The sequence below is a fragment of the Anoplopoma fimbria genome, chromosome 10, assembly GCF_027596085.1.
Source record: "Anoplopoma fimbria isolate UVic2021 breed Golden Eagle Sablefish chromosome 10, Afim_UVic_2022, whole genome shotgun sequence".
Lineage (NCBI taxonomy): Eukaryota > Metazoa > Chordata > Actinopteri > Perciformes > Anoplopomatidae > Anoplopoma > Anoplopoma fimbria.
In genome coordinates, this window is record NC_072458.1 from 18,076,708 (window position 1) to 18,091,066 (window position 14,359).

The following is a 14,359-nucleotide window of genomic DNA, read 5'->3' on the forward strand; positions in this document are numbered from 1 at the left end:
CCTCTCACTAGCTATCTCTCCTCTTTTTCTTCCTCCTGTTTTTTTTTTTTTTTTTTTTTTTTTGTTGTACTTTCCCCCTGATTCGCCTTTCAATCTCTACCGTATCTCCTGGTCCATCTGTGCACTTCAGGTGCTCGGATGGACAGATAAGCACTGATTGTGTTTCGGGAGTGGGAGGGGGGAAGGTGGGGGTTTGGTGTGGACAGGAGGAGGAAAGGAACAGAAGAGTGGGGGGGGGGGGGGGGTTTGAGAGAGCCGCCTCTTGTTTTTCAGTGTTGTAGCTGTTGACTGCTGCTCTGTTTGTGCCTTATCTGTCCAGGTTTCACGTTTGCCACGGCAACAAAGCAGGTCTTTGTGCGGTCCGGGTTCCCTTCATTTTGTCCTGTTGTTCTGTTTCTTCAGTTGATACGGCAGGTGAACCGCAACAACACTGCTCTCCCTATTTTGTGTGACTAAAAAAATAAAAACACTTAGCACATAGATGTGTTCACTGGAGGAATGTGTCCTTCAAAAATATTATTGTTAGTTGAAAATCTCCAAATTGTTGACTAAGAAAAACTCTCCAATCATAAGGGAAATCAGTAAAGGCAAAATGCATGTATTATATTATTCTTCTGCTCTTGCTAATTGGACGCTCCAATGCTAAAACTGCTTTTTCAAATTATTATAATGGCTCTAGTTTTTGTTTGTGAAATATAGAAGATACCAGAGAAAGTTCATGCAGACTATTTTCTGCTTTCAGCCAATTCATCTCGGAGTCCCTGAGCTGGATCTGTGGCATGCAGTGTCTGTCTTTTGTGAGACCTCCACAGTACATGATTAAGTTGGACATTTTCAAAAATTGTATAAGAGGTCAAAGTTTTTATTTTACAAAAAAGAACTAAACCTTTTGCAAGAACTGTGTGTCGTCTAACCCTACAATTATATAAAATGGTGAGTTATACAAATGCACAATAACACATCTGTATGATAGAATAAAAGGTACTTTGAAACACTGGGTCCGAAGCTGGAGGGACACAAGATTATTAACAGGATTGAAAAGCAGAAAAAAACCATTCCCTCTTATCTTTATTAGATATTATTTTAGGACGTCAGGACAAACAAAATATTGAAAAACAAAATCAGTCTCTGTTCAAATTGGTCACAAGTGTTATGCGACTACTGACGTAGATGGTGTTTTGCTTTAGGCGGTCACAAGACACTTCAACCACATATTCAAAGTCGTTTTTTGTTTTCTATCATTTTTGGTTAAATTAATGCAGGTTTTTTTTTCTTTTCAAGCGTTTATCGTGCATCTTTGACATTACATTAAAATTGAAGTTCTCTTTCGACACAAGTCGGTGACTACTCCATGTTTAATTCCCTATAATCGGACAGGAACATTTTAGTAAAACCTCTTCCTGAACTCTGTCGTCTCTTTCCAGTGAACTGCAGGTGTAAGTAATAGCCCAAACTGGATAAACTGGATAAATATCACCCGAACCTCTCCCCCCACCTCCCCCCTTCCTACTCTCCACTCTCCACTACCTCTCCTCCTCATTTTTCTGGAACCCCCCAGGGTCTCCAGTGTCCTCTCCACTTTCCACGGCAGTGATAAGATGTCGACACGATTAAGAGCGAAAGCTAATCCGCCGCTCTGCCTCTCTCTCTCTCTCCCCTCGGCTGTACTGAATGCTCAGGCAACACAAAGCGCCGCGGCCGAGTCCAAAGAGCCGGACAGCCAGTCGATGGCAGGAACAGAGACAGATAGATAGAGAGGGAGGGAGGGGGGGAGAAAGAGGAGGAGGCCAGGTGGACAGGGGGTTGGATTGTAGCTAAATAATGAATGGGCGGCACTTTCGTTTTTTAATCTGTAAATGAGAAGGCCTAAGATGGCGGGGCCATCGCTCTGACACCCTATCCCTGGCCCATTAAGATAACAAGATGTTGGATAATGATCTCGGTTAAGGTGCAGTTTATCAGACCAGGGGGAAGTGGCCTCGTCTCCCAGGTGGCTGGGCCCATGTCCCCTGATGCCCCAACATTACAGCTCAACATGGCCTTATCTGCGGAATAGAGTGGACAGAGTTCTGGTATGAAGAGCATAGATTAGTATGAAAATAAACACAGTGAACTTTACAGAGAGCCTCAACTAGAGCTGTTCAGTAAACATCAGTTTGATATTGTGGGATATTATTTATATTGTTAGTTTTCTGCTCATATGGGTCTGTTTTTTGATTTATATTTATAAAATAAACAGGCACAGACTGTTTTTGGCAAATCCAAATTGATTGAATACTTGAAAAATTAGAAAGGTGCTCTCAGTGGAGTGGAGATCTTTGTCAGGTGTGTCTGCAACGACTACGCTGCATTGCTCCATGCGTCGTAAAAAACACGTCATTCAAACTGAAAAACAAGAGGCTACGTATGCAGGCAAGCAGCTCAAAGTCGTTGTATAAGACAGCTCATACACTCTTGACAAAAACAAACCCACTGTTTGCTTGTTAAGCATCAGGCTGAGCTGCGGCGAGCTACAGCAGTGAGTGAACTGGTAGTTCTGTTAGCTGTTAGCAGTTAGCCAAACACAAGGTCCAGATCAATAAAAGTAAGCCACACAGCAGCGACCAAGAGGGCAGAGTAGCAGATGTGGGGTTGGATATTCCTCTGAGTAGTGAGTGAGGAGTTAGCATAGAGTCAACGGCAGTATGAAACAGGCAATAAAAGGTGTTTTAAGAAAGTGTAGGTCACAGCAACCACAAGAGGTCCTTCAAACAAGCATCCATAACTGTGGACCCAAAATAATATGCAGTTTGCCGCTCCAGAATGAGATATCCGACGTGGACAGACACATGTGTGCACAATCTCTCACTTACTAACAGACACATGCGACCGATCGTACAATCCTCCTGGTGCAGATAATAAAAATATTTAAAATCAAGTCAGTCCGATAAAACATTCCTGCAATAAATGTCGTCTTTGTGAAGGTTAATAACTTCAGTTCTGTTGAAACTGTTTTGGAAAAGTGTTGATGCTGCTGAACTGTACTGCATTATACAGAGTTATGTCAGGTATTTATCCTCGTTGATATTAATGGGATGGACAAAATAAAGGAAACATTTGTCAGTATGTTTGACTTGGAATGGAAAAGATTTAATTTGAACAATTATAGCTTCACATTAGTCTTTTATTTTTACCACAGCCTTATCCTCCACATATGGAAAGAATGTATGGTAAATACAATGCAGTAAAGCTAGTGCCTCCAAATTTGATTTCACATATACGTGAATACATTTGATTGCTTTTCTTATCCCTGGTTTCTAGGATTACTTTAAGAGTCATATTTGACTCAAATCTTGTTCTAAAGAAGTCTAGTCTTGGCACTAAACCCATTCAGCTGCTTTAACACAAAACTTCTAAGATAACTTGGAAGGAATGAAAGAGTTGAACTGCTTTATGCTGCAGACAGATACTGTAGGAGGGTAAACTGAGTTTAGCGGCTCTGCCCTCCTCTGCATCCTTGTGTTGGAGGTTGTGATTCATTCTCAGCGTGTCCCCACAGCTCAAACCTCTGATCCTATCATTTATTTAGCCTGGCAGCACCCCCACCTCCACCTCCACCCCCACCGTCGCTGCACTCTACCTGGGTAAACACCTTTGTACGACACTCAGCTCAAGGGTGTCCTTTGGTCGCACATTTATAAGCTTCAAATGAGTAAAAACCCGCAGGACACGCGCTGGCAAATATCAGAGCAGTCTGCAGTCTCAGGTCAACACTGGTGTCCTGTGGCGGAGGGGAGGAGTGGAAGGAGGAGAGGAAGACAGAGGAGAAAAGAGACATTTAAATGAGCAAAAAGAATAAGAAGAAGTGGGAAAAAATAAAATCAAAGGAGCAGATGTGATGATTGTGTGAGTGTCTGTGTCATCTCAGACACTGGTGATTCCCTGGAGGCTTGTAGAGATGAAGTGCTCTGAGTCGCGGCATCTGTTCACTTCATGCCGACCGAGAAACTGGAGATACACAAACAATCTTCTCTACATATGTATTATACACACACAACTACAGCCTACAGACTGTATACTCAGTATAGTTTCCCTATATATAAAGATGGCTCGTCTTTATGACTATGACATCCCCATCGTTGTTACTCTGTGAGTTCTAAGATTTTTAAACGTTGGAGCCAAAGAGACTTTATACGGATGTAAATGACACCGAGTTACTGTGATGTTAGTAACCACGTTAGGACATTGGTAAATTCTCAGTGTCAGTGATTTGTCATGGAAAGTAAACCTCGGGAACACACAGTGAACGGCAGATTGCATTGAGTTACAGAAGCCAGTGGAACAAAGTCGTGCCCAGACGTGACATCATGACTTTGGCTCTTGATTTATCATTTGGTTAACTCCTCCCTTGAACGGCAACAGATTGCCAATTGTAACCAGGCATGGCAGGTCTATCTTTGGATTTTTCCACATGTTCAAGCGGTGTGTGTGTGTGTTCGCTGCAGTGAGAAATATTGAATTGTGTCTTGTTTAGCCTTTTTCAAAACTGAAAACACGGGCAAAAGTGTAAGGAATGGATTAAACAGTGTGTTCATGTGCTCTGTGTTAGCATGTGGGGCTAACTAGCAAACTACCTACAGTAGCAAATGAGCGTTACTTCCAAGGCCAAAAAGCTAATAATTAACTAACGTCATTGGTTTGTTGGGTTATAGGTTACATAACAAAAATGTGTTGTTCACGACTAACAAATCCACAGCATAGCATTTCCCTGCTGTTTGGAAGCCGGTCCTGGATGCAGAATTAAGGGTTAATTTAGCAGCTCTGTCCAGCTTTTTATAGGATTTGGGGAAGTAAACACTCCAGCAACCCCAGCTAAGGTTACATTCTCAAAACACATCAAGATCAAAGATACAATTAAAACTAGGAGAACCTTAAGGACAATGCTGTTTCTTTATTTGCGCATTTAATGGATTTTTGGCCTGAATCTAAGAGAAGCGATAAGTCAGATATGGAGTCAAATGAGCGTTCGGCACATTCGGATATATGTATTGACCCAAAATGACCTGATCTTGGCAAAGGACCAAAACGGATTGGTGGAAACAAACCAAAAGCCTCTGTCTTTGTGTAGGTCAGTGGAGAATGTTGTGGTAATAAATCAGTAACATAATTGAGACAGCGCTATACTGGTACATACTGGCTCTGCGTACAGTCATACCGTGTATTATTGCTTAAATAGGCTATTGATTATTTGAGTTTTGATCAAATATCAGCCTCTAATATAATGTGTTGATAATTTCTGTGGTGCATTTCACAGTAATTTGGTCCTTGGTTGATTAATTATTTAATACATTATTAAATAATATTAATAAAAGTAAGGTCACCCAAACTACTAAAGAATTATGTCACTTACTGTGACTGGTATCCAGTTGAGCTGATAGTTTGGGATTTTCTCCTGCAGGTTTCTTGTAAGAGTACACAATCTATAACTTTTGTCAGGCCAGAAAATGTTGTTTCCTCTCCCCATCAGTATATATTTTTTATGTGATGTATCAATAATGTGGATGTGGAAAGTTTAAATGAGATGCATTGCAGCTCAGGCGTTGAACTGCCAGCAAAACCTTCCACAAATAGCTGAAGCTCACAAAATGCAAATCTGTCTTTGGGAAACGGTTCTGCAGCAAGTGCACAACACGCAAACCGCAGCAGCTCCAGCTCCCAGTAAGAAACCCAGCACACTGTACAGCACTTATCACACACACACAAACGTGGATTTCCAAGGCTAAGTGACCTGCATGCTCTCAGCTTTGAATGACATAAGTACCTGAGTAGCCTTGGGTTCTGCACCCAACCTGAACACACTTATATGGCAGCTGATGGCGATGCAGGCCGCGTCCATGGTCATCCATCAGACCGCGCAGGTAATGTCTGCGAACACACTTGGGTTACATCAGCCAGGATAAAGGCGTCTATTAAGAAAATGAATAATACCGGCTGAGGGGGGAGGTGACCTCGGACCGATCGCGTGTCATCAACAGCGACCACGCGATTGGCTGCTTTTGGTTAGCATCGTTGCTACCGAGGAAGGGTGGGGTGGGGGGGGCGGGGGGGTCCGGAGGGTTGACGGATGCTCGAGGCCGAGGCGAGATGGGCTACAGAGTCAGCCGTTTCAGTCCTGTGATCTAATCTGTTACCCATCGTGCATCCTGCTTCGCTAATGAAAAGGCAAGGTCCCATCTGTCACAGGCAGCTATGGTAAATGGAATTTTAACCCCCCGCTCCCCCCTCTCTTATACAGAACCAAGCTACCTCGGGCAAAAACGCCTGCAAACATGTGCAAAAGGGCCTGGATGATGGACGATCATTGCAAAAGACCCCGGAGCATCGGCAAATTAATATTGAGAGGGGGGAGAAAAATAATAATCTGTGACGACTCCCGCTTCCTATAGATGCTCTTCTGCTTTCTGTCACTTTTCCTTGGAAACAAACGTAGCAGAGCTCAGCCTCTGGTTCTGTGTCCCGAGATTTTCAAGGAGGATCCACATAGTATATGTTTTATCGCTTTCCTCTATGCAGGCAGTGCGTGTAGAGCGTCGCTCCCCACATGGTTAAATTTGCTTTAAATCAAGGGTCATTCCTGAAATCACACAAGCAAAACAGCTACTTGTCCATGCTGTGTCGGCCTTTTTGATAGACGGCATCTAAATCTTGAATTGACCTCCTTTGGTCAGACAAATGTTATAATGGCACCTGGGATAGACGTGACAATAAGCTGCTAAAATGTTCTGTCCAATATAATACCAACACTGTTACATTAACATTCACTTCATCAAACCCTTTGTAAACGTGTGTCCCGTGGGTTTTGTGGACCAGCTCCTTTCACACATTTTTTTTTAAGGCCTCATAAGTCGACTTTACATCATAACTGCAACTGAACTTTTATAAAATTCAAGGACATTCATTCCAGCATTTAGGTTTTTTTTGTTCTCCAACCAGTATTAAAATGAAATTATCATAGCTGCATTATTCAAATGCTCTATCCATTCTTGGCTATCTAGAAGCGAAACTTAATCTCTCGAGCTTGACATGAATCCCTGAGCTCAATGCCTCAAACTATAATGATCCCTCTTCCACCGTCACAGGAGCTACATGAGTTTCATGCTTGTTTACTTACATCTCTTTTGACTCTAAAACATTGAACGAGCCCAATTAAGACCTATTACTTAACTGCTGCTCCACTGGATTACAATGAAAATGTTCTTTTGAAAGTAAAAGTGGCTTTGGTCTTCCACAGAAGCTCAATGTCACCTTCAGACGTGGAGCGCCCACCCCCGCCGTCAGCCGAACCAAAGTCCTTGGTTATTCTTCCATAACAGCATCGCTGTTTGATACCCAGAGGTTCTCCACTCTCTGTTCCCACAAGTGCTCCATTTCCGAGGTTAAATCCTGCATTTGAAGCTCCTCGGAGCTCCCAGCAGGGACGCACCGGCTCTCTTTTCTCTCAGCCTTAATGGCAACGGAAAAAGACAAAACATCTAGCACATTGTTATGAGCTGTGCGGATGTTTTAGAAAATATGCGGCTACAGAAGATTAGAAAGAAAAAATTAGGTTAACGGTTGTGAGTCTTCTTTTCATGAACATCTCCCCCCCCCTCTCTCCCTGTCTGTTTCCTCAGGGTTTTTTCCGCCGAAGCATCCAGAAGAACATGGTGTACACGTGTCACCGGGACAAGAACTGCATTATCAACAAGGTGACGAGGAACCGCTGCCAGTACTGTCGCCTGCAGAAGTGCTTCGGAGTGGGAATGTCCAAAGAGTGTGAGTTTAGGACACGATTTACTCAGCGTGCAGATATGGAATTGAATCAAATATTGTCATGGGTTTGAAGGAAGGGCTTTACTGTCCATTGAGGCCTTTTCACCCGTACAAGAATAAAATTCACGGGAATTAATGATTTTTTATATTTTATATGTGATTTATGGAAATGAAAATTACCTGACTTATTTTTTGGTTTGGAAGAAGAGTTATTAGTACAATTGGCTATTGCTTGAAAATTGGTTTTGATGTGTTTCCATTACAAAACCTGAGTTTAACTATAGATAAGCAAGCCAATTATTCCAGTTTTTTCGAAATTGGCCATTATTTTATTCATAGAGCTTCACATTTTCAGAAAGCGCACAAGTAACTCTTTAAGACCCAAATAGCGTTAAGTGTATACCATAGACTGTATATAAGAAGTGGACTCAGTTGTCATGATGTGACCCACTGGAGTGTGTACTGCAATTTAGAAGCCTTGAGTTTGACGTTTTGTTGCTCAATTAGCAGCAGCGACCTGTCAATCACAAGGTAGCCCCGCCCTAAAGCATACCTTGCTTTTGGCCCTTTTCACACCTGGCATTCATATGCGTCTTGGATGATCCAATCACAAGTGGACAGCTCGCTAACTAAGAAGTAAATGGAATGGTCAAAGTTGTCATACTGATATTTAAGGTGTGTTGATGGATTCATTACACCAACTTGTGCTTTTAGTAACATGCAGGAAAACATTCCACCTATAAGGTTGTCGGTAAACCTTTGAGCGGAGCAATGAATTCTGTTGCTCAACCTTACTTAAACCCAATTATAATGTTGACACTTGGCTCAAAAGTGTTGTGGGCTCAAAACTGATATTGAATGACGAGACGTAATGGAGAACTCACTCTTCCATCGATTAATTTGGATTCCTTGTATGTTTTTAGGATTTTCAAGCTGCAAGTAACACCATAAAACTTGTTTCATGAAAAGGCTGCCTGAATGGTAAAGCACAAAAAATGTAATCATGAATCTTGGGTTGACCTAATTTAGATTTATTATGTCTTCACGTTTAAATCTGATCTAAATAAGCAAGAGCGTCTCTACCCGCTGCTCAGGTTGAAGATTGGTAGAAATACCAGGTTTAAGAAAAGAGGCAGAAGACTCAAGTAAAGTCTCAGACAAGTTCTTGATATATATTTTGGATAAATTGATTGTTTTGTATTAATCTGGGATATAAAAAATTGATCTTTAGAATTATTAATTGAAAAAAATAATGGTGCATGGTTGAAAAAGTCTGCCACTGGCTATGTTAAATGGTGTACTTCTTTTCATATTTCCTGTTTATTTAATAACACAATCATGTAATCAGCTTAGTAAGAATAGTCTCTTATTGGAAATAAGGGCAAAAATCTGATTTTATGCATGTGAACGTAGTCACTGTGAGTTACCATATTGTTGGCCGAAATGGCCTGTAATCTCCCAAAAAATATAAAGTAGTTACATGTTGGTTTATAGAAGCAAGGACACCACATGGCCATTATTGAAAGGACAGCACTGTCTCTGTCAGATAAGATCTCATCCTGTATTGGCTTTATTGCTATGAGCATGATGTGGGGACGATTAATTATCTGAGTCAGAGCTGCTGAGTCTCTTGATAGCTAATCAGATACATTATTCAATCCCATGTATGTTTTTTATCTACTGGCCGGTATTTCAGTCAGCTAGGAGGAGTTGCATCATTCTCAAAGCGTTGTCGAACATCCACCCAGCTGGGATTTGAGAAATGATGCGACGAACCGTTAAAAAACAAAACAGGATGGAGAACCTCTGCATTTAGGAAACCCTGTGTCTTGCGGATGTCGATGCCCTCATGTCCCCCCCCCATGCTCCATTGCCATCCATAGGAACAGTTTGCATTTCACAGGTTATTGGCATCCTTTGATTGCATCAGCATTTATAGCTCAGGTCCACTTCATGCTCCATTAGCCTGAGGGGAGGGGGGCGATTCTTTTCTCTTATGCTGTTTCACACCTCAGCAGAGGAATCATGGAAAAGATGATGTCTTGGTATCCTCGGGCTATAACCCCCCTGCACCACCACCCCCCAACTCACACCCACAGGGCCTCTGATGAGAAAGGGGAACTATACTTTATTCATGGATGGAGGTGATAGGCTGCTCTGAACGTCGACAACAGAAGGTCCGTGCTGACTGGATGGGGACTTCAGAACTTGCAGTTGTTTCCCGAATCTATTTCACAACTAGAAGAGCACTCAGAGAGCACACACCTCCACCAAAGTCAAATGTCCTTTAAACTTCGCAATGTTAACGAAAGTGAACGGAAGATAAGTTGTGCACCCACCCAATGATTCGGATCTGCTCATAAGGTTTAATGGAGTTTTCCCTGGTTTTATGCTACACCCTTCCACCACATTTCATGAAAATCGGGCCTGTAGATTTTCCGTAATCCTGCTGACAAACAACAAACCAAACCAAAAGACAGCACGTCCTTGGTGGAGTTGGCAGATAACATCAGAAAGACTCTTTGACTTTTTCATGCTGCGTTTGTCTGCTTTATTAGCTGTAGTTTTGGAAGGGTCAGCTTACTTATCATTAGTCATGGCCATTGCAAATTGTATACATATACAGCCATTACTTTTTGAAATCAGTTGTTGGACATGTACAAATTGCCAATCTTGATGCTGACTTGGTGCCAGCAGAGATAACATCTGGGTGTCACCGAAATCACTATGAATCCTCTGTAGGCCATAAATACACACGTTGTCATGGCAATCTGGTCAGTAGATGCCAAGATATATGGACCAATATGATGTGCAGACTGATGACTCAGATAGCATTCAAAGCTAATTCAAGCTAATTTGACCATGGAAGTGTTTTAAATAACCACAGTCGTTGTACCAACTATTCAGACGTTAGCTGTAGCTGTTAGCTAGCCATGTAGGCAACATCTTTGTGCTAGCTCAGAATTTCAAAACATACTTGGGATTCAATTTCTTCACGTAATTTTCCTCATATATGTACGTTCATGAATTGTAAGAATACAGCATTTTGTACCAGAGAGATTTCACATCTATTCATGTTTCACCATCTCTAAAATTATTTAAGAACAACTACCAGCAGTGCCAAAAACTGTAAGCCTTTTAAATCCATATTTTCTGCATTTACACTAGAGTGAATGATCATGAGTACTGTGAAAGGGGTTGCCCATTGGGACAAACATATATGAAATTATCACCCAACTGATGCAGTTCCCATCAGTTCTACGATGCCCTTCAAATATAATGTAAAAATGGAACATAAATCCTTTATTATTAGCGACTCCTGTTCCTAACATATACTGTGTTAATTAATTAGCTAAGCAGACAACTAAACACATAATCCGACATTACAGAACATTTCCATTCAGTTCCGGCTGTATGTTTAGAAACACAACTAACTATTTTTTTTGTCTGTTTCGTTGCACGCATCCAATATGGCCGCCATGAACTATTTGATACCTGAAAGCCTATATTTGTAGAGTTAGTTATTTCATAATGAAAGTATGGTGTTGAGAGCTCAGTCTGCAGCCTGAGTCAGAACACGGACGGGAACATCTGCTTTTGGACTCTGGACTCGTGCTATCATGTGCCTCTGGAGATTACTGAACTGCTACTTAGAGCAAAACACAAAGGGGATCATTGTTTTATGTGTGTGTGTACATGATTGTGTCTATGAGTGCGTGTGTGTGTGTGTGTGTGTGTGTGTGTGTGTGTGTGTGTGTGTGTGTGTGTGTGTGTGTGTGTGTGTGTGTGTGTGTGTGTGTGTGTGTGTGTATGTGATTGAATGCGTCATTACACAAGTTGTGTCTTTGTGATTTTTTCAGTGGAGAGCAATCATGAGTCTCATGAAGTCATGAGCACTGATGTGATCCATTATTAATCTGGTGAATCTGCAGAGCAAGAAGAGGAGGAGGAGGAAGACTGCACTGTGTGTTTGCTATTAGTGTGTGTGTGCGAATGTGTGAATATTTGAGGCTCATGGAGCTGAACAAAACAGGGTCATGTGAGGATACAGAGAACAGAGTAGAGAAGGACTAAAATTTGTTTTTCAAAAGAACGGTCCAACGTTTTAAAGGTGTATTTGCATACTTTGGGTTTAAAATGAGGATAAACTATTTCATTGTGTACGATTTAGGAACAAGAAAGTGCTCTCAGTCCATTGTTTTATAACTTCCTGTCCACACAGTATGTGTTAACATTGTTAAGATTGACACCTGTCGCACCTTAACCTGCATTTTATCAAATATCCGAGCAGCTATATAATATAACTGAACCCAAATATTCAAACTCATTGGAAAATCAATTGCTGGGTAGGTATTTATTTTTTGTGGATTCAGATATTCATTTATATTTCCTCAGAAAAGGAGGCTGGTGACTCAAAAAAAATGGGAAGGACAGGAGGAAACCAACCCACAGTGTCCTGTTATTTTACACTAGTTGGCTACTTATCTCTACTTTATGTTCAACGAAAACTGAAGCAGTAAAACAACGGCTTACAATCACTGAGCTGCTCTGGAATTAACTTATGTGAGTAATGTGTCACTAGGGTCCTGTGAGTCCAACGAGGGGTTAGCGGCGTGCAGTGGTCCGTCGCCCAATAATGAGATCCAGTCCCAAGTGAGCTGAGTCGATCCACTGTTGGACGGATAAACAATACAATAATAAGAAATGTGGTTAATATACCTGGCCCGGTCAAGTTTAGACTATGCTATAGATGTTACAGGAAAGTAGAGACGGACAACTCTTTTATTTGACTAAACAAAGGCCTGTATCCTTTATTTCAGGACAGCTAACACTAAAAACCAACTGTGGTAGTGTGGAGGGAACAACACAGAAAAGGCACATAACATAAGCTGCTTGTGTTGAACCACAGCTTATGGTGAATTATGAAGTCTGGAAAACCTGGTTTACGTCTGCTGCTCCCGTGACCCGGCCCCGGATAAGCGGATGAGAATGTATGGATGGACATCCTTAGTTTTCTGCTCCAATATTATATATTTTGCACTCTGTGGGTCACGTTACCGCAGTTTCTAAGTGTTTATCCAGAGTTGCAAAGTACGGCGATGTGGTTCCTTGACAAAATACACAGTTTTTATCTCGTACATTTGTGAGTTTAATCTCAGAGAATTTCATATTATTTTCTCGCAAATTTAGGACTTTATAAACTCTGAGAATATTCAAGTATTTCCTTGAAAATCAGTGATTTCTTTCTCATGAATTTGCGACTTTAATAAAGGAAATTCTGAGTTTTTTCAGGGAACTGTAAAAAACTCCCCCGTGCTGCACCGGGGAACTATTCTGTTTTTTTCTTCTTTTAGTGTCATCTGCATGGAAAAGCCTCTGAACCTGCAGAAGGCCCATCATGAGATAATCTCATTTTATCACTTTCGTTGCATATGTGCCTCTCTCATTCCCTTCCCGCTCCAAGGTCATATTTTCACCACACAGGTTTCCCATCTGACAACCCCCCCTCCTCTCCACCCCCCTTTGTCCCATCAGGACCATTAGCTTAAACTCAAAGCTCTGGTGGCGGCAAAGAATTATCACGGCTGCTCGACACCCACCTGGTTAGTGTTAGGGAGCTGCCATGTTAAGTGCCGTGGCAAGTGGCCCAGCCTGCGTCACGTGGGCTCAAATGAATAGTGTTTATTTAGCGCTGCATCTGTTTGCTCACAGAGGCACTGTGCTCGGAGCTTGGCGGCACGCAGATGGCTGGCCGTCGGGTTTCTCAAAACGGCCGCCGTCAACGCCATGCTGCTGGCGAGCCGCACAGCATCCCAATGAAGCAGCAGAACAGAGAAAAAACATCGCCGTGCTGCACCGGGGGAGGGGGGGGGGTTAGAAAAAATATATAAAGAGGAGGACAAAAGACAGAGGGTGAGACATTGCTCATTGACTAAAAGAGGGGGAGAGGAGGGTCTTGGAGAGAAAAAATGGGAGAGCGACAGTAGGCATCGCTGTGGAGAGTGTATTAGCAGCGTGTCTGAGCTCCACTCAATGACCCTTCATCCCTTGGTCTAACACTCTGGAGAGCACTTCAGAAACACTCGCTCATTCACAGCGCTCCCTCAAAGCCTGACAAAGCAGCTTGGTGGAGGGTTTAACACAGTCCTAGTGGTTTGTGCATTGTGTGCTCATGTGTTTGTAATGCCAGGGACCCCTACTTCTAGGGCTGTTTAACTGTTGACTGACAATAAGAATCTTGATCCATTAATGCAATCGGTTAAACGGTTAAAAGAAGTTTAGAAAACAAACTGATGCAGGGGAGAATTACCGGGAAAGAGGCTGCAGTTGTCCAATAACAGTCCACTCAACATATCGAGTGTACCATTCTTCATTTGAATAGTTTGTTGTGTTGACCTGCACTGTTTCCACCAGAGAGGCTGTAAAGATTATGGTTCTCTGTTTATAATGTGTTTGGATTGGACTGAAAATTGGAAATTTAAGCTTAAAGCAAGCTTTGCAAGCAACAGTTAAATATCATAGTATCAGTTAAGTGCAACCAAAGTTGTGATAATGGTTAATTGTAAGC

General features: G+C 42.0%; 1 protein-coding gene across 1 annotated transcript in view; it reads left to right on the top strand.

The window, feature by feature from the left end:
* Nucleotides 1–14,359, top strand: part of LOC129097784 (retinoic acid receptor beta-like) — a 96,125-nt gene that overhangs the window by 52,597 nt on the left and 29,169 nt on the right. Inside the window, 1 exon segment of the mRNA XM_054606702.1 lies at nt 7,653–7,794. Within this exon segment, the coding sequence (XP_054462677.1) occupies nt 7,653–7,794 (142 nt within the window).